Source organism: Artemia franciscana, chromosome 14 (genome assembly GCF_032884065.1).
Source record: "Artemia franciscana chromosome 14, ASM3288406v1, whole genome shotgun sequence".
NCBI lineage: Eukaryota > Metazoa > Arthropoda > Branchiopoda > Anostraca > Artemiidae > Artemia > Artemia franciscana.
Window position 1 is genome coordinate 37,417,071 of NC_088876.1, and position 21,378 is coordinate 37,438,448.

General features: G+C 33.0%; 1 protein-coding gene across 1 annotated transcript in view; it reads right to left on the bottom strand.

Moving 5' to 3' along the window:
- The window catches only part of LOC136035670 (isocitrate dehydrogenase [NADP] cytoplasmic-like), a 67,687-nt gene that overhangs the window by 9,080 nt on the left and 37,229 nt on the right, over positions 1-21,378 (bottom strand). Inside the window, exons 5-7 of the mRNA XM_065717587.1 lie at positions 16,796-16,924; positions 10,460-10,617; positions 5,258-5,392 (exon numbers count right to left, since the gene is read on the bottom strand). Coding sequence (XP_065573659.1) covers positions 5,258-5,392; positions 10,460-10,617; positions 16,796-16,924 — 422 coding nt within the window. The remainder of the gene's footprint in view (positions 1-5,257; positions 5,393-10,459; positions 10,618-16,795; positions 16,925-21,378) is intronic.

Here is a 21,378-nt window from a genome sequence, read left to right on the forward strand (position 1 = left end):
AAGAAAAAATAGTGGCAAATAAAATGGGTCGTGATATTCCCATTTATTCGTGCAATTCTGAAAAACTATACTTTAGTGAAAACACAAAACTGACGCAGAAAAACAGGAATAGAAGCACAAAATTGTTAAGCGGCCTAAAGGGAAAAAAAAAAACTAATTTATAAAACTTTCAATAGTCTTTTACCAGACAAAAATCGAAAAATTTTAATCTAACTGCGCAATCTTAATTCTCTACAAACTAAGCAAACTTAGTTCTCCGTAAAGCACTATTTTTTTTTCAATTCTATATCTGATTATTGGATGATTCTTTAGGGGTTGTTTTGTTTTGGTGGGCTTTTTTTGGCAGACTGGCTAATTTATCTACATGGTTTGACTCCTCGTAATAGCATAATATATGTAGCCATGATTATATAATAAGTCGAAGGTAATATGCTTGAGATTGTCTGTGCAGGATTTCGACTCTTGTTGATAGAAGAGCATCGCCAAATGTAGAAAACCATGCTGTGACCAAGATGGGCCACGGATTGCAAAGTCTCATCCAACTAGAGGTCCCAGGGACTCCTTGCTGTCCAGTTCTAAGCCGGCTTAACTTCGTGAAGACTTGAGAAGATATTTAGTCCAAGTCATGCATAGGTTTTGAGGCCATTGCATTTCCCGACACCAAAATTGTTAATTAAAGAATTACTGAATTAAAAATATAAAATTGCATTATGGAATGGTACAACATTAAAAAAAAAAAAAAAAAAAAAAAAAAAAAAAAAAAAAAAAAAAAAAAAAAAAAAAAAAATATTATGTCGAAATTTTTACTGACAAGTTCAAATTCTTCGAGTTTCACAAACTCATATCCCTGGGTAGGAAACAATAAATTAGATTTCATAGAATTTATTTACTCAGGAAGGATAGGGTACATAGACATGCAGTAGGGCTAATGATGAATAAGGAAGTTGCGAAGTCTCATTTAGTTTTCGAAGGTAACAAGCTCTAAATAAGGAGCGATGCGGCTCAATAGTAACCGAACCTTTAAAAAACAGACTCTTGATAAATCCAAAAAATCAAATTTTCATGCTTATTCAAAGATATAAAATTCATCAAATTTAATGCTACCCATTAAAAGTTACGAGTCTGGGAAACTTTGCCCAATTTTTAAAAAAGGGGAAACACTCCCAAGCCGTCGTAGCCGAGTGGATTGGTACGCTGTTTTATGATCCTTTGTCCAACAGGACGAGGATTCAAATTCTAGTGTACTCAATTATTTGGTTTGGAACGGGGGTCAGTGACGTGACTCTGTAAGCTCAGCCAGAGTTGAGCCAGCTCTAAACGGGTACCTGGAGAAATCTGGGGAAGGTAAACAGGAAGGGTGTACGAAAGCACAGAATAGTTGAACCCCCACTGCACTTCCTGGCTGAAGGGCCGAGAAACGGAGATCAGCACCGCCGGTAGGGACTGCAAAGTCCAATGCCGTATTCTTTACCTTTTTCACCTTTGCTCCCAAAACATCAAGTAATCTTAATAAAAATCACTCCGTCAGATTTAACATACCAGAGAACCTTAATGTAGAGGTATCAAGCCCCTGTGTACAAAAATGTGGAAATTTGCATTTTTCTGCCAGAAGCCAGATCACGGATGCGTGTATATATATATATATATATATATATATATATATATATATATATATATATATATATATATATATATATATATATATATATATATATATATATATATCGAATCAGTGATCGCAGAAGTTCGGAAGAGGGCTTATTAGGCATTTTACGTGGGAGGATCTTTCCATGGAAGAATGTTTCATGAAGAAGTGGATTTTTCATGGCGGAAGGGAATTTTCTATAGAGGGGGAGCTGGATTTCCTAGCATTATTTAAAAAAATGATCAGAAATTAAATAAAAAAGCAAGTTTTTTCAATTGTAAGTAAGGAGCAATATTAAAACTTAAAACGAGAAGAAATTATTACGCGTATGAGGGGGGTTGCCCCCTCGTCAATACCTCGCTCTTTACGCTAAAGCTTTTCTAATACTTTTAAAAGAGCTATTTATTCTAATTAAACAGCTTTTGTGATTCAGGAGTCATCCTTAAAGAACTGGGACAAAATGTTAACTCTAAAATTGATCATAAGATGGACTTGTAAGACAAGTAAGACAGATAATCCTACTGATTATGTTATTGTAAACCAAAGACTGGCAGGGTCAATACAAGATACTAAGGTAATAGGAGTGCTCTTACTGACGTTAAAAGTAAGGATCACCATCTAGTAGTGTCTAGGGTAATGATTCCGGGTCGGGATCATTCCTGATCGTTTTAAGTTTTAATGTCGCTCCTTACTTTCAGTTAAAAAAAACTTGTTTTTTTATTTAATCAGCTACAGAAATGGCACAAAAGTGCCGTATGACACTTTGCTAACAGGACGAGTCTACTGGACTTGTTCATTCTTATGCCGCACCATAAAATACTTTTTTGTGGGCTTGTGAACTAGGTCTTTCTTGTTCCACGCCATGAAAGGCCTTTCTTGTGGACCTTGTGGAATAAGTCTGTCTTGTTCCACAGTATAAATGTCTTTTTTGTGTGGACCTTATAAACTAGTTTCTTGTTCCACACCATAAAATGCCTTTTCTGTGGACCTTGTGGATTAGGTCCTTCTTGTTCATCACCAAAAAAGGGCTTTTTTATGGACCTTGTGGAATAGGTCTTTCTTTTTTAGCACCATAAAATGCTTTATTGTGGACCTTGTAAACTAGGTCTTTCTTGTTCCACAAAATAAAATGCCTTTTTTGTGGACCTTGTAAACTAGGTCTTTCTTGTTCCACACCATGAAAGGCCTTTCTTGTGGACCTTGTAAACTATGTCTTTCTTGCTCCACACAATAAAAGGACTTTCTTGAGGACCTTGTGGACAGGGTCTTTCTTGTTACTTACCATTAAAGGCCTTTTTTGTAAACCTTGTGGGCTAGGTCTTTTCATGGAGACCATAAAAGGCTATTAGGCTATAAGATTTTTGTTTTTCACTCAATGTAGGGATGTATTTTGCAGTAATACATTGGACTGAGATTACAATTCTTCCATTATAAATCTTCAATGGAGATTTGGTATCTGCACCAGTTTGGTGTCCTTCTTTATTTCAAATCTAACTTCTAGCATATTTAACATTACCAACGGTATTGATTAATTATACTATCAAGATCGCCCAATGAAGAGAGGGAATTGCAATGTATCTGATAGAAAACAAAATTGGAAGAATTCAAAAATTATTAGGTATTATACCGCTGTTACTACAGGACCAGAGCACTCGAGTACCGCATTAAAATCTCTGGAAAACTGAATTTATTAATAAAGCTACTACTACTCGCAAGTTTTCCCGAAAGGTAATTGGATTCTCCTATATCTCTCATAATTATCAACAAAAATTAACGAATTATATTTACTGTTAATTTTCGTGTACTTACGAACATTAATTGTTGGAGAAATTTCACAGTTATTTTTTAAAGAGGGCTGAGGGGCATCTGAAGAAAACCCAGAAAATTCGATCACAGTAAAGACACTGTTTTATCGGTGTCTTCAAAAAGAGGCAACATAAAAACCTATCAAACTTTGTAGGGTAATTTGGTGGGGCCTAAAAGAGGCTTTTAAATCATGTTTTAACACCCCTTCCCTGTAAACAAGGGCGTTTCTCTTCAAACCCTGAATGTGAAAAAGAGCCAAGATTACAGATTACACGAATACAGTCCAATCTTGGATACAGGATCTTAAAGTTAGATCAAATTATCTAAATCCCAGGCAGACTCAATCTTGAACAGATTTAATCAAAAACGGCCATTGTGAAGCAGAATAATTGCAACACCGCCGTGTTGTAACACGGTTTAAAACGTGTCTGACACGGCCGTGTTAGATTAAGCCCTGAACGGATTTAATACATGACTGTTGCGAAGCTGTTTTTTAATCTGTTTTTGAAGCTGTGTTTAATGTTTTTTAATGTTAAAAAAAACGACTGTTTTTTAATCAAAAACGGCCGTTGTAAAGCAGAATAATTACAAAACCGCCGTGTTGCAGCACAGTCTAAAACGTGCTGTGAATGCGTCTAACACAGCCGTGTTAGATTAAACCTTGAACGGATTTAATACATGACTGTTGCGAAGCTGTTTTTTAATCTGTTTTTGAAGCTGTGTTTAATATTTTTTAATGTTAAAAAAAAACGACTGTTTTTTAATCAAAAACGGCCGTTGTAAAGCAGAATAATTACAAAACCGCCGTGTTGCAGCACAGTCTAAAACGTGCTGTGAATGCGTCTAACAGAGCCGTGTTAGATTAAACCTTGAACGGATTTAATACATGACTGTTGCGAAGCTGTTTTTTAATCTGTTTTTGAAGCTGTGTTTAATGTTTTTTAATGTTAAAAAAAACGACTGTTTTTTAATCAAAAACGGCCGTTGTAAAGCAGAATAATTACAAAACCGCCGTGTTGCAGCACAGTCTAAAACGTGCTGTGAATGCGTCTAACACAGCCGTGTTAGATTAAACCTTGAACGGATTTAATACATGACTGTTGCGAAGCTGTTTTTTAATCTGTTTTTGAAGCTGTGTTTAATGTTTTTTAATGTTAAAAAAACGACTGTTTTTTAATCAAAAACGGCCGTTGTAAAGCAGAATAATTACAAAACCGCCGTGTTGCAGCACAGTCTAAAACGTGCTGTGAATGCGTCTAACAGAGCCGTGTTAGATTAAACCTTGAACGGATTTAATACATGACTGTTGCGAAGCTGTTTTTTAATCTGTTTTTGAAGCTGTGTTTAATATTTTTTAATGTTAAAAAAAACGACTGTTTTTTAATCAAAAACGGCCGTTGTAAAGCAGAATAATTACAAAACCGCCGTGTTGCAGCACAGTCTAAAACGTGCTGTGAATGCGTCTAACAGAGCCGTGTTAGATTAAACCTTGAACGGATTTAATACATGACTGTTGCGAAGCTGTTTTTTAATCTGTTTTTGAAGCTGTGTTTAATGTTTTTTAATGTTAAAAAAAACGACTGTTTTTTAATCAAAAACGGCCGTTGTAAAGCAGAATAATTACAAAACCGCCGTGTTGCAGCACGGTCTAAAATGTGCTGTGAATGCGTCTAACACAGCCGTGTTAGATTAAACCTTGAACGGATTTAATCTAACACAACTGTTGCGAAGCAGAATAATTGTAGTTAAATAGGCCTGGGTATAGGGGTAACTTCAAAATAGAAGATAATGAAATTGAAAAAATACCGATAGGATTAGTTGATGTTTCTTTGCCCTGTTGATGCATTCGGTAGTGTCTGGTGACAGTTCCGTGAGCTGCTTCAGATTCTACTGTTTTACCATCGGGACAAACCAAAACTGAAGTCATCATTCCCAATGAACCTATATAGAAGAAATCGAAGATCATTACAGAGGGTATGGTTAACTTATAGGAGTTAAGAGTTATAAGAGATCATTACAGAGGGTATGGTTAACTTGTAGGAGTTAAGAGTTATATGAGATCATTACAGAGTGTATGGTTAATTTATAGGAGTTAAGAGTTATAAGAGATCATTACAGAGGGTATGGTTAACTTATAGGAGTTAAGAGTTATAAGAGATCATTACAGAGGGTATGGTTAACTTGTAGGAGTTAAGAGTTATATGAGATCATTACAGAGGGTATGGTTAATTTATAGGAGTTAAGAGTTATAAGAGATCATTACAGAGGGTATGGTTAAATTATATGAGTGAAAATTAGTGTTAGTTTCAATAAAAACTCCAGACACCAACTAGCGTTTGACACCTCTTGGCATTTTCTTCAAGCTTTGTAATCATCAAACAGTTCGTGGTAAGGAATTGAAAGTAAGGAGCGACCCGGCTCAATAGTAAGCAAAACTCCAAAAAATGGAATTTTTGATACTAATTTTTGGTATCAAAAGATGTCAGGAGCGACATTAAAACTTAAAAAGAACAGAAACTATTCCGTATATGAAAGGGGCTGTCCCCTCCTCAACGCCCCGCTCTATACGCTAAAGTTTTTTATTGTTTTAAAAAGTAAAGTTGTGAGAAAGAGTCAAACTTTAGCTTAAAGAGCGGGGCGTTGAGAAGAGGACAGCCCCTTTCATATTTGGAATGATTTCTATGCGTTTTAAGTTTTAATGTCGCTCCTTACTTTCAGTTAAAAAACTTGTTTTTTTATTTAACTTTTCTATCAGAAACTAAGATCAGACGATTACTACACAACTAATTATATTAATTTTTCTTATTATTGCGCTAGAAAAAATAAAAGAAATGTTAGGGAACCTGAAGAGAAGAAATCATAATATCATTTCAAAGGGATAACTTATAAGAGTTAAAAAAGGCGTTAGTGTTGACAAAAATTACCAAAGCCATCTAGGGTTTGAATACATCCATTATAATAAAACTAAAAATCAGAACCAAAGAAACCAAAAAATAATCCAACTCAAAGATGAACTAAAAACTAAACAAAAGGAAAAAAACTGACACTGCTTCGTTACCCCATAAAAGTTCATCTATATATATAAAAAAAGAATATTGATTCATGTCAAATAGTTTTGTTGAAAATTTGAACAATAAAGCTCTACAAATGTAAAACATTTACAATTACGCGATTAATTTTTTCAAAAGGTGAAACAAGAAACACAAAAAAAAGAATGACATATAAACAGCTTTCATATGTTAAATAGAAAAAACGAGACCATTTTGGTATATGTTAAATATTGGTAATAAAAATATTATATATTTATAAATATTTATAAATATTTATAAATATTGTATAAATATTGGTAATATTTGGTAATATGTTAAATTTGGTATATCTTTCATATGTTAAATAGAAAAAACGAGCGTACCATTTTGCTGCTATTTATGTTACATAGGCATAACTACCCACAGAGGGAAAGAGAGGGTGGTGGCTTTACCCACCCTTTTCTGAAAATCCATCCAAAGAACCCCAACAAAAATTTAACAAAAAATCGCTTTTTCAACGTTTACCCATCTTCCCAGAAAATATCCTCTTAACACCCAGCCTCTATTCCAAGGGCCGGATCGATGTACATAGATACAGCTGACATAAATTAATAGGAGAGAGAACATAGGAAACTTCAATACAATGGCAGAATATTTAAACCTAATTTCTTTAACAGCGATTCGAAGTGCTGGTCTGAAAGATACACTTAAAAATACGCAGACCCCATGCATACAGCACATAAATCTACGATTTTCACAGATATAAGTATTTTTTAGCAAGTAATTGACCTTTTTCAACAAGTGAAAAAAAAATTCGAAAAATTTGGAAAGCCAAAAGCCAAGGAAAAAAATTATACTATCCATAGAAAAATCTTTCGAAAAAACAAAAGTGCACAGTAAAATCTGCACTGCTAAAAAGAAGAGTCTTAAAAAAACGAAATTTTGCAAGTTTTGATGAAAAAAGAGCCTACCAAAAGCGCAAATTCACAAACAATGTGACTTCATATATTGTTATTTATTAATGGTTCATCAACAGTTTCCTTACCAAGGACACCATTGATGAACCACTGACAAGTTAAAAAACTAATATTCGGAAAACTAAGAAAATCAATCTAAAATTAACGACATAAGGACAAAATTGTATTATCCATTGGGAAATCTTTCTAAAAACTAAATTGCACAATAAAATCTGCAATGCAAATCAAAAGAATCTTAAAAAAACAAAATTTTGCTAGTTTTGACGAAAAAAGCCTACAGAAGGCGCAAATTCACAAACAATGTGACTTCATATATTATTATTTATCAATGACTTCCTTACCAAGGAAACCATTGATGAACCATTGACAACTCAAAAAACTAAAATTCGAAAAGCCAAGAAAGCCAATCTAGAATTAACGACACAAGGAAAAAATTATATTATCCATAGAGAAATCTTTCAAAAAACTAAAAATACACAGTCAATCTGCACTGCAAAAAAAATGAAAAAAAAAAAAAAAAAAAAAAAAAAAAAAAAAAAAAAAAAAAAAAAAAAATCTATTTTTGTAGAAAAACAGCCTATCGAAGGCACAAATTCACAAACAATTTGACTTCTTATATTTTTATTTATCAGTGGTTTATCAATGGTTTCCTTACCCAGGATACCATTGTTGAACCGTTGACAGGTCAAAACACTAAAATTCGAAAAGCCAAGAAAACCAATCTAAAATTAACAACACAAGGAAGAAAATTATATTTTCCATAGAGAAATGTTTCAAAAAGCTAAAATTACACAGTAAAATCTGCACTCCAAAAAAAAAAATATCTTAAGATACGAGATTTTTCTAGTTTTGATGAAAAAAGCCTATCGAAGGCGAAGATCACAAAAGATGTGGCTTAATACATTGTTATTTATCAATAGTTAATCAATGGTTTCCTTACCAATGAAACCCCGGATAAATCCTTGACAAGTCAAAAAACTAAAATTTGGAAAGCCATGAAAGCCAGTAAAAAATTAACGACAAAGGAAAAAATAATATTATCCATATATAAAATCTGCACTGCAAAAAAAAGCCTATCGAAGGCGCAAATTCACACACAATGTGACTTCTTATATTGTTATTTATCAATGGTCTCCTTACGAAGGAAACCATTTCCTTACTAAATTTCAAAAGCCAAGAAAATCAATCTAAAGTTAACGACACAAGGTAAAAATTATACTATTTATTATATAATAATTATATTATATGCACAGCAAAATCAGCACTACAAAAAAAAAAAAATACTAAAAAAACGAAATTTTGCTACTTTTGACGAAAAAAGCCCATCAAAGGCGCAAATTTACAAATAATGTGACTTCTTATATTGTCATTTATCAATGTTTCATCAATGCTTTAATAAGAAAATCATTAAAAAAACAAGAAGTTAATAATAAACCAAAATTTTTACTGCAAAAAAAAAAAATCTAAAAAAAAGCCTATCGAAAACACAACTTCACAAACAGTGTGACTTCTTATATTCTTATTTATCAGGGGCTCCTTACCAAGGAAACCACTGAACAAACAAAAATTTAATAATTAAATCTGTAAAAAAAAAGTTGCCAAAACACAAGCTAAGAAAATATTTCGGCTCTATGGCTAATAGCCGTCTCGAGGAAAAAGACAATTAAAAGAAACAAAAATAAAGAAAATAAATAAAGAATAATAATAAGAAGAATAAAGAATAATAAAATAATAAAATAAAAAAGAAACAAAAAATTCAACTCACACAGCTCTTCAGTAGATACGAAAAAAATTGACAGAGCCTTAGCTTCATTGTCTGATAAAAGTTCATCTAATTAAAAAAAAAGTTTTCAAATTTTTCAAATAAAAAAAAAAGTTTAAAAGTTTTTAATTAAAAAAAAGTCTTTGGCATAATTGAATTACGACAAAATCTTTGGTAAAACCTGAATAATACAACTTTAAAAGTTTAACAGATGTAATTATGAGATTTAGATCAATTTTTTCAAATGATCTAAGAAGAAATAAAAAAAGATTTCCCAGTCTCTTTATGTTACACAGAAAAAAAAAACATAATTGTATATAATGTTTTGCAATAGTTTCCGTGACACAACCATACCTGCAGAAGGGTAGGACAGAGTAGAAGTAATTTCCCCCTCTTTATAAAGATTGATCCTTTTAGCCTTGACAAAAGTTGAAACATGCACGCTTTCTATGCTTCAACCCCCCCACCCCGAAGAAAGTCTCTTACCCCTCGCCACCTCCCCTAAGTGTCAAACCCGTGTGCAATCATGCAAACAACATAAAAGAAACCCCGTAGAGAGAGGAGAAAACTTCGATGGCAAAACTTTTGAATTTATTTCTATCAGCACTTGTTAGAGGTACTAAAGTTCCTTAGTAACATTACAAAAAAACGTGGAGGCCAATCGCATAACAGATTAAGCTTACTTAAGCAATAAAAATATTTAGACTTAAATTTAATAATTTTTAGATACATTAAATAAATATTAAATTTCAAACGATTTAATTATTTGCAAAACTGTGTAGCATGAATCAACAATATTTTTGTCACCTTCAGCTGAAAACTCAACAGGTTATGAAGCTGACGCTCATTCAAATTTTCTATTTTCTAATTGTTAATATAATAGTAATTTTACCTAGAAAGAGTTTTTGAGTGAGTTGGTTTTTTTTTTCTGGTTTCTTTGCTTCAGTCTTGTATTAAATTTTGCTGAAGACGGCCATCAGTCATGCAGTCGAAACATTTTCTTCGTAACAAATGTTTTAAAAAAAAATCCTCACTAACGTGTTTTTCTTATGATGGAAAGGTTCGTTGTTATTAGGAACTTTCACTATTTACCTCTTAAAAAATAAGAAAGTACCAATTACCATCAGTATTTACCGTTTACCATTACCGGGTATTTCCATTACCAATACCATCAGTATTTACCTCTTAAAAAATTGATTGTGATCTGCATAAAATGGGGGGAAAAAATTAGAATAATTACCAAATCCTTGGGCAACGGTGTCAGATTGAACATCCCCGTCATAGTTTTTACAGGCCCAAACAAAACCACCTTCGGCTTTCATGCAATAGGCAACCATATCGTCAATAAGACGGTGCTCATACCAAATTTTCTTGGCTTCAAACTGATCTTTGTAATCCCTTGCAAAAAAAAAAAATTGTGCATTAAAACTCTATTAAAACCTTGTTTTTATGTTATAAAACATTTAGACCTTTTTTCCAGTATGTAAAGAACAAACAAAATAAACAAACACATAAACTCAAGAGGGAGGCCAAAATACGGGACGTATCCACCTACAAATTGCTAGATCATGAAAATAAAATTAATTTGTTAAATTAATATGTAATTATATTAAAAATTAAATTATATGTATTGGTGTATTAAATATAATATAAATATATATAATTAATCAAAAATACATATAATTAAAAAAGCTCAATCAATGCAAAGTTAATTTGTTAAATTTGCCAACGCTTTTTGTCCATGCAAACTAGCACAACAGAGCTGCTTATGTCGAGAACGATGTTGGCACAATGCCATTATTTGCCATTAAATGTAATTAAAATAAAATTATTTGCCATTATTAGTTTTGCCATTATTTGCCATTAATGCCATTAAATATATGTATAATTAATCAAAAATACATATAATTAAAAAAGCTCAATCAATGCAAAGTTAATTTGTTAAATTTGCCAAACTAGCACAACAGAGCTACTTATGTCAAGAATGATGTTGGCACAATGCCATTATTTGCCATTAAATGTAATTAAAATAAAATTATTTGCCATTATTAGTTTTGCCATTAATGCCATTAAATATATATATAATTAATCAAAAATACATATAATTAAAAAAGCTCAATCAATGCAAAGTTAATTTGTTAAATTTGCCAAACTAGCACAACAGAGCTGCTTATGTCAAGAACGATGTTGGCACAATGCCATTATTTGCCATTAAATCAAAAATACATATAATTAAAAAAGCTCAATCAATGCAAAGTTAATTTGTTAAATTTGCCAAACTAGCACAACAGAGCTGCTTATGTCAAGAATGATGTTGGCACAATGCCATTATTTGCCATTAAATGTAATTAAAATAAAATTATTTGCCATTATTAGTTTTGCCATTATTTGAAATTAATGCCATTAAATATATATAATTAATCAAAAATACATATAATTAAAAAAGCAATGTAAAGTTAATTTGTTAAATTTGCCAACGCTTTTTGTCCATGCAAACTAGCACAACAGAGCTGCTTATGTCAAGAACGATGTTGGCACAATGCCATTATATGTTTATTTGGTTTGTCTTCGACCAGGGCACTTTGTATCTAAAGATAATTCTAAAACCTCTAAAATGGGTTCATTCGATTGGAAATTGAGGGTTCATTCGATTGGAAATTGAAAGGCCTAGTGCCGTTTTTAATAATCAAAAGTGATTGGAAGGCAACTAACCCCCCTCCCTCGTCCACTATTCCCTAAACACATCTAATCAAAATTTTGAGATGGCCATTTTGTTCAACGAAGTTGAAAGGTCCGGAAATTATAACTTTGAGGATGTCCCCCCACCCACAGCCCTCAAGACGAGGGTTGTAAATTATGCCGCTCGGGCATATAAGGTTTTTATAGAAAGCGTTGGCGTAGAAACTTCAAAAATGACTCATTCGATTGGAAACTGAGGGGACTAGTGACCTTTTTAATAGTCGAAAGTCATCAGAGGGTGGATACCCCCCCCCACGCCGATCATTTCCCCCAAAACTTCCGATCAACATTTTGATATAGCCATTTTTTCAACGTAGTTGAAAAGTCTGGAAATTATGTCTTTAAGGATGAAACCCCCCAGCCCTACGGCTCTCAGGACAAGGGTTATAAGTTATGTCCTTGAGGCATATAAGGTTTTTACAGAAAGCGTTGTCGTAGAAACTTCAAAAAGGGCTCATTCGATTGGAAATTGAAAGGACTAGTGCTCTTTTTATTAATCGAAAGTGATCGGGGGGGGGGGCAAGTGACCCCCCCACAACCGTCATTTCCCATAACATTCCCAATCAAAATTTTGAGATAACAATTTTGTAAAACGTGTTTGAAAGGCCCAGAAATTATGACTTTGAGGATAAAAAATCCTCCAGGCCTCAGGGCAAGAGTTATACGTTATGCCCTGGGGGCATATAAGTTTTTTTTTATAGAAAACGCTGTCATATAAACTTCGGAGACGGCTCATTGGATTATTAATCAGAAGCTCTAATGCTCTTTTCAAGAGTCAAAGTGATCAGAGGGTAGCTAACCCTCCTTCCCCCACACATTCGTCGTATTGTCCCGAAATGCATCTAATAGAAATTTTGAGATTGTCATTTTATTTCAAAATAATATAAATATCATATAACAGGGCGTTTGGGATTGAAACAAACCCCAGAGCCTGGGGTGAAGGGTTGTAAGTTATGCCCAAGAGGTATTTAAGGTTTTTATGGAAAGAATGGTTATATAAAGTTTAGAGGAGGCTTATTTGGTTAAGAATTGGAAGTTCTAGTTCCCTTTAAGAATCAAAAGTGATGAAGGGTAGCTACCCCCCCCCCTTCAACCCCCGACTACAACTCTTCACCAAACGAATCTGACTACAACTGTGAGATAACAATTTTGCTCAAAATAGTGCAAAGAACAAAATAACTTATAACAATTTCAACCTTTAGGGTCAAAATAAAAACCCAGTGCCCTGTGAATAGGGTTGTAAGTCATGCCGTGGGGTCATGTAAGGTTTTTATAGAATGGGTGGTCGCATAAACTTCAGACAGGGCTCATTTGATTCGAAGTTGAAAGTTATAGTGCAATTTTAAGAGTCAAAAGTGATTTAAGAGCAACCATTCCCCCGTAAGCTCATCATTTCCCCAAAGACATCCAATCGAAATTTGGAGATAGCATTTTGTTCATTGTAGTTGAAGGATCCGAAAATTATATCTTTGAGAAAGACCCCCCCCCCCAACAGCTCTCAAGCAAAGGGTTATAAGTTATGCCCCAGGGACATATAAGGTTTTTATATAAAGGGTGGTTGTATATACTTCGGAGGGGACTCATTGGATTGGTAACCTGAATTTCTAGTGCCCTTTTTATGAGTCAAAGTGATCAGAAGGCAGCTACTGATCCCCCCCACCCCGGCACGTCATTTTATCCCGAAATACATCGAATTAAAAATTTTGAGACTGTCATTTTATCCCCCCACCCCCACCCCAGCACGTCGTTTTTTCCTGAAATACATCGAATAAAAAAATTTGAGACTGACATTTTATTCAAAATAGAGTATAGATCATATAACAAGGCTTTTGGGGTTGATGCAAACCACCAGAGCCTAAGGGTGAGGGTTGTAAGTTATGCTGCGGGGCATTTAAAGTTTTATTGAAGGGATGGTTGTTTAACTTCAGAAGAGGCTCATTTGGTTGAAAATTGGAAGTTCTAGTTCCTTTTTAAGCTTCAACAGTGATGGAGGGTATTGAGCCTCCCTCCCCCTCGACAACCTTTCTTTTCATCAAACGCATCTGATTGAAACTGTGATTGATTAATAGCGATTTTGTTCAAAATAATCCAAAGAACATATAATAATGCCCCTACGGTTGACAAAACCCCCCAGCGCCCTGGAGATGGGATTGTAAGTAATTCCGCGAGGGCATATAAGGTTTTCATGAGTGGGATGTTCAGTTGACCATCATGAGTGGGATGTTCAATTGATCAAAAGGCAAAATATACCTGTAACTACAGCTATTTTTATTGCTGCTACTACTGTTACTGCTAATAATTATACACTATTACTGTTACTACCGTCCTACTACTACCACTACTACTATGATACCAGTAAAGGCTATACGTATGAAGGTGAAACTTTGACAGAATATTGAGGGTGAATTGGAACTAAATCAAAACACACTTTGCGCATGCAGATTGTCAAAAGGGGGTATCTCAGGAATTGGATTCGGTATTAAGTTGAAACTTTCGAAGAATACTTAAAGCGGAAGATCACTTGACAAAAAGGTAATATATGCATGCCACTAATAACACTAATACCACTGCTATTTTTCCTTATCCTACTACTGCTACTAAACTACTTTAATTACTTCTTCAATCGCAACAACTTGTAAGGCTTAGAGTATTAAGGTGAAAAAGGTGTCAAAAGCACCCTTGTTGAAAAAATTGTTGTAATATTGTTGTAATATTGAAAAAAAATTGTTGATAATATTGAAAAATTGAAATATTGAAAAAATATCAACAATAGTAAAATTATTGTTGAAAAAACATTTCAACAATATTTTTGGAATTGCTTAACGTGTCAAGGTGAAACTTCCGGGGCATCATGAAAGCGATGTTCAACTGACCAAAAGGCAATACGCACATGCTACTACCGCTATTATTCCTGTTACTACTACCACTACTAACACAACATTAACATTGCAACTACTTTTACTACCACCGAAACTAGTGTAATAATAGTACTTTTAAGGCTAAATTTTTACGAAGGTAAAATTTGAGAGAATATTGATGGCAAATTCGAACTAACAAAAGATATTACTGAAAAAAATCAGTTTTAAATGTTTTCATTTTTATAACTTTAATAAATCAAATATTATTAATGTTCTAAGGAATAAATACCGGCATATGTACATTAAACTGACAATGCACATCCATTTGTATTTTTTCAGTAAAATGCAAATTATGTTCTGGCCTTGGGAAGGCTTAGAGGTTTTTGAACCTTAAAAATATTACTTTCTGCTCGTTTCGAGTTTGACTCGGTTATTTATTGTAATTTTTGTTCATTTTGGGTTTCTTTTATTTATCGATGCTGATTTGTGAGTTGTACGCTTGGTAGACTATTTGATTTTATTTTTGCTCATGTTTTGGTTTAATAAAGTTCTCTACTTTTCTTTGAAAAACATATTTTGTGGAAAACATTTTTTAATTAATTTCCAAAAACGACTACACCTTCTCAAGCTGTTTCGTGCTGTATGTTTTTAATTTATTTTTTATTTTTAAATGAATAATCACCCCCATTTTTCTTTTTTTTACCCGCCACTACCAGACCTGCCAAACTGCGAGGAAAGTTTTCTTCCTTAATAATTGAATTCCCAATTTTCATAGCTCAGCTTGGTAGTGTGTAGTGTTAATAGCGCGAAGGAATTGGGTTCGCTCCAGTCAAGAGCCAATTTTATTTGGTTCAAGAAATAGATTCAGAATTTAATTGAAACTATTATCATCTACGAATTATTCGCATTTACAATATTGTGAGCTCAGCTAGATAGAGCGTAGTGTTAATTAGTCAAATTATTCGCCAATTTATTAGTCAATTATAGTGTTAATTAGTCAAATTATTCGCATTAAAAATAATTGTGAGCTCAGCTAGATAGAGCGTGGTGTTAATAATTCGAAGGTCTTTGGTTCGATCTGGCCAAGAGCTTTTTTTTGTAAAAAAAAAAGATTTAAAATTAATCTATAAATATACAGTTCTTGGCAAAATTTGCATTTTATTTTAATGTTTTCTTTTATTACTTACATAAGGCACTAGATACAACAATTTGCTTTCAATGTTTAAGGGCCTATTTGGGGACTGTAAGTCAAAATGAGGACTGTAATTCTCCAATATAAGGTTTTTGGCTATGGTGATTCCGATGGTGCAGTTTTATTCCGATCTGACATACTTTTTATGGGGTTTTAGGTAATTTTTCCAAACTTCCCATAAATATGTTTTCAAAATAAACTTTTACTATTAAAATTAATCAGAATCAACGTAATTAAATATTTTATTAATTAGTATTAATTTTTATTAATTAGTAACTAAATACACAGGCAGTACCTCACAAAGTTGTAATAATTTATAATATTTGTAATATTTGTAAAGTTGTAATATTAATTGTAAAGTTGTAATTGTAATTGTTGTAAATTATAATTGTAAAGTTGTAATATTTGTAAAGTTAGTTGTAATATTTGTAAAGTTGTAATATTTGTATTGTAAAGTTGTAATATGGATAAATCGAAAAGTTCAAGCTTGAAGGTGAAATATTTGAAAGACAAGTTGAAATTCATTTGGAAAGGGATACTTACGCCAGAATTCAGAAATCACGAATCAATACAATGCCCCCCTCCATAATTCTTTCGTTAGCTCATACACCAAATTAAATTACGTTTAAGTTCATGCACTAATTTACTGCATCAGCCCCTCTCCCCAAAAATAAAAACTGTATCCAAAGATTTAACTGTACAAATTGTTTCCTTAAAAATTTCCTATATGTCAATATTTCACAATCCTTATAAGGCCAATAAATTAAAAAAGAAAGACGAGCATTACCTGTCATAAATCTCCTGAAAAATATCCTTGAATCTTCCGTCATATTTCTTCAAAATTGTATTCTTGGTCGAGAGGTAAAGTGGGTAGCATTTTGCCAACGCAACTTGAAAGGATGAGTGGGCGAAATCTCTAAAATGTTTTTTTTTTTTTTGGTTGAAAAAATAGACTCAAAATCTAACTGAAACTATTATTACCTACAAATAATAATAATTATTCACATTAACGATATTCGTGAGCTCAGCTAAGTGGAGCGTAGTGTTAATAACGCGAAGGTCTTTGGTTCGATCCGGTCAAGAGCAAATTTTTTTGGTTAAAAAATAGATTCAAAATTAATGTATTCAAATTAATAGATTCAAAATTAGCATTTTAGCAATGCAACTTGAAAGGATGAGTGGGCGAAATCTCTAAAATGTTTTTTTTTTTTTTTTTTGGTTGAAAAATAGACTCAAAATCTAACCGAAACTATTATTATCTACAAATAATAATAATTATTCACATTAACAATATTCGTAAGCTCAGCTAAGTGGAGCGTAGTGTTAATAACGCGAAGGTCTTTGGTTCGATCCGGTCAAGAGCAAATTTTTTTGGTTAAAAAATAGATTCAAAATTAATGTATTCAAATTAGTAGATTCAAAATTAGCATTTTACCAACGCAACTTGAAAGGATGAGTGGGCGAAATCTCTAAAATGTTTTTTTTTTTTTTTTTGGTTGAAAAATAGACTCAAAATCTAACTGAAACTATTATTATCTACAAATAATAATAATTATTCACATTAACAATATCCGTAAGCTCAGCTAAGTGGAGCGTAGTGTTAATAACGCGAAGGTCTTTGGTTCGATCCGGTCAAGAGCAAATTTTTTTGGTTAAAAAATAGATTCAAAATTAATGTATTCAAATTAATAGATTCAAAATTAGCATTTTACCAACGCAACTTGAAAGGATGAGTGGGCGAAATCTCTAAAATGTTTTTTTTTTTTTTTTGGTTGAAAAAATAGACTCAAAATCTAACTGAAACTATTATTACCTACAAATAATAATAATTATTCGCATTAACGATATTCGTGAGCTCAGCTAAGTGGAGCGTAGTGTTAATAACGCGAAGGTCTTTGGTTCGATCCGGTCAAGAGCAAATTTTTTTGGTTAAAAAATAGATTCAAAATTAATGTATTCAAATTAATAGATTCAAAATTAGCATTTTAGCAATGCAACTTGAAAGGATGAGTGGGCGAAATCTCTAAAATGTTTTTTTTTTTTTTTTTGGTTGAAAAATAGACTCAAAATCTAACCGAAACTATTATTATCTACAAATAATAATAATTATTCACATTAACAATATTCGTAAGCTCAGCTAAGTGGAGCGTAGTGTTAATAACGCGAAGGTCTTTGGTTCGATCCGGTCAAGAGCAAATTTTTTTGGTTAAAAAATAGATTCAAAATTAATGTATTCAAATTAGTAGATTCAAAATTAGCATTTTACCAACGCAACTTGAAAGGATGAGTGGGCGAAATCTCTAAAATGTTTTTTTTTTTTTTGGTTGAAAAATAGACTCAAAATCTAACTGAAACTATTATTATCTACAAATAATAATAATTATTCACATTAACAATATCCGTAAGCTCAGCTAAGTGGAGCGTAGTGTTAATAACGCGAAGGTCTTTGGTTCGATCCGGTCAAGAGCAAATTTTTTTGGTTAAAAAATAGATTCAAAATTAATGTATTCAAATTAATAGATTCAAAATTAGTATTTTACCAACGCAACTTGAAAGGATGAGTGGGCGAAATCCCTAAAATGTTATAATGATTAAAACACGTGAAAACAAGAAGTTTATAGTCATTTTTGTTGGCAACTAAACTCTTTTATACCTGGTCTAGCAGGTAAAAAAATTAAATCTACATTAAAATATACAAACTCACAAAAAAATACAGATTAAATCATCATTCAGCAGCATACCAATCAATACTGATATTTTATTCAAGTAATATTTAGTAGAGAGCCCTGGTGGGTGCATTACAAATTCTTTTTCACTATCTAGATTGAACGGACACTTTACGCTGTAACTGGTGTGACCAGAAACCTTACAAGTAATACAATTTAAATAATCAAACCTAAATAAAATTAAATAAAATAATTAAATTTAAATAAAATTAGATGAACAGGACTAGTTTTAGTGCTTTGTGCAGAGGTTTAAATTTCTCTAGTCATACTGATAATGCTTACTGACGCCTTCAGTTTTTTATTGTAGAGCATCAATCTTGTGCAAATTTAAAACACTGATGGTAGTATACCCCTTTTACGGATAAGAGAGGAACACCCCAAGGGAGCTTCAATGACCTTCATGCCAGATGTCATTCCCCTGCATTTGACTGCCCTTCTTTTTATTGGTAGATTCAGTAACTAACGTTATCTCTTTTCAGTATTGAAAATTTACTAAACATAAATACAAAACGCTTACTAAGTAAGGGCAACAACTTTTATAATTTCCTTGGACTATTGATAGTAAAAAAAATTACTATCTATTTTGTAAAAAAGCTGTTTGTCCATATGCGTAACTTTCCAAACACTGTAAGAAACCAATAAGTGTTTCCAGCCTTCCGTTCATGTAAACCGTTTCTTTCTCCAAGAAAGCCATTAATGCAACAAGACCTGTTTTAGTTCTTCTGGCTAGACTTGTATTGTCAGTGAGACCGCGATTCTTTTTTTCTGCTAAAACCATGTTTTCCGTATGTACGTAAACCCAGAGTCTTCTCTCTCATAAGTTTCCGCACCCTTCGCTACCAGGGGCGTAAGTTGCTATGAGGCAAGGGGGAGGGGCAACTGCCTCTCTCAGAACTCGATCCCCCCAAGACCCCAGTTTGCCCCCTCCCCAGCTGAAACTTAAGTTTCTTCAAAATTCTTGTCAAAACTAAGATGAGCCAGCATAATTCAAGCATCCATAGAAACGGTTCGGTTTTCTTTAGGATATCTTCACCTTTATGTTACTAAATGGCTCATTTTTTAAAGTTTTCACTGTCATTTTCAATTGGTTTGGGAAAATTGGTTCCAATTTTGCCCCCACCGGGATTTTGACGAAATTACGCAACTGTTCGTTACAGGTAATGGAGCATTAGATGGATCTTCGTTACAGGTGATGAAACAATCTGAATTTTTCAAAAAAAATCGTCAATAACAAACTCCATTTCCGGTTTCTGAATTTCTGGAGTTTCAATACATTCGTCATAAAATTTCAGCCAAAATCAAACCAAGAGTAGGAAAGTACACACGATTGTTATGAGGAAGAGGGGAGAGCCGATGGTGTTGAAATAATCACAACAACCTTTTCTTAGCCAATTTATAAACAAATTAAGATTGTTGTTGCTAAAACAGTGCATTTTTGACATTGGCAAAACTGCAACATTAATACCAAGATATTTCAGCTATCTTGAAATATCTTTTCAAGATATTTCAAGAGGCTGCTATATAGGCTGCTATTCATAGAGGCTGCTATATAATAGCAGCCTCAGTTGTCAAAACACAAACATGCTTAGTCAGGGCATTCAAATTGGACTTCTGCCAGTGTAAAGTTAGTTCAAAACATAGTTTCAGTATCAGCGTTGCCAACAAGGTACAACTGTACCGTTTTAGGTACAATTGTGAAGTACCGGTACAATGTGGTACATTGGACATTTCAAGGTACAATTCAAAGTTTTTAATACATTTTTGTATTTGCGGTGTCAAGTTTTATCTTTTCCAAATTTTCGACGCTCCTTCTCTAAGAGATTTTTGAAAAAAAAGAAAAAGAAAAAAAGGAATTTCTGTCAACAGGATATAAAAGGAAACAATCCGCGAACTTCAACTATCTCACGAAAAACAGTCCTTAAAATTAGTTTTTTTGAAGAGGAAGAAAATTATTGAAAAGAATTGCTTCCCTTTCAGTTTATTCTAGTATATATTTTTTTCGTTAAATGAAAACTGACTTAGAATGGTATAACTGTACTATAAAGAAACTTTTGGGTACAGTTTGGCAAGGTAACCACTACAATTTATCTCAAAGCGTTGGCAACGCTGTTTAGCGCTAGTTTAGGTACAGCAGTAACTAATGCACAAAAATTTGAACTAAAAAAACAACATAAAATAATAAAAGAAGAAGATTATCAAGTAAAGATCATTCATTAAAAAGCTATATGGTTCCTATGTATTCTTTTTTTCTGGTATAGAAGAGAGAGTCGTCGAAGGGGGCTCATTTGCTTTTTGTCCCTTTTTGAGAGTCAAAAATGATTGGAGGAAATCCATTACCCCTCTCGTCCATTTTTCTTACATAGCCCTAAAAACAGATACATGTCATCATAGGTCAGACATCATTGAGTACAGAATACCTTTGCATAAAATACACTTAACAGGCAAAAAAAATTAAGGTAAAAACAATACAGCCTTGGATTTTAAGGCCCCTACCAGCGGTGCTGATGGATCTTCAGACAGGAAGTGCAATGGGGGGGGGAGCCATTCTTTACTTTCAACTCACTTCCTGTTTACTTACTCCAGACTTCTCCATTTAAAGCTGGTTCGACTCTGGCTGAGCTTAAAGAGTCACGTCACTCATTCC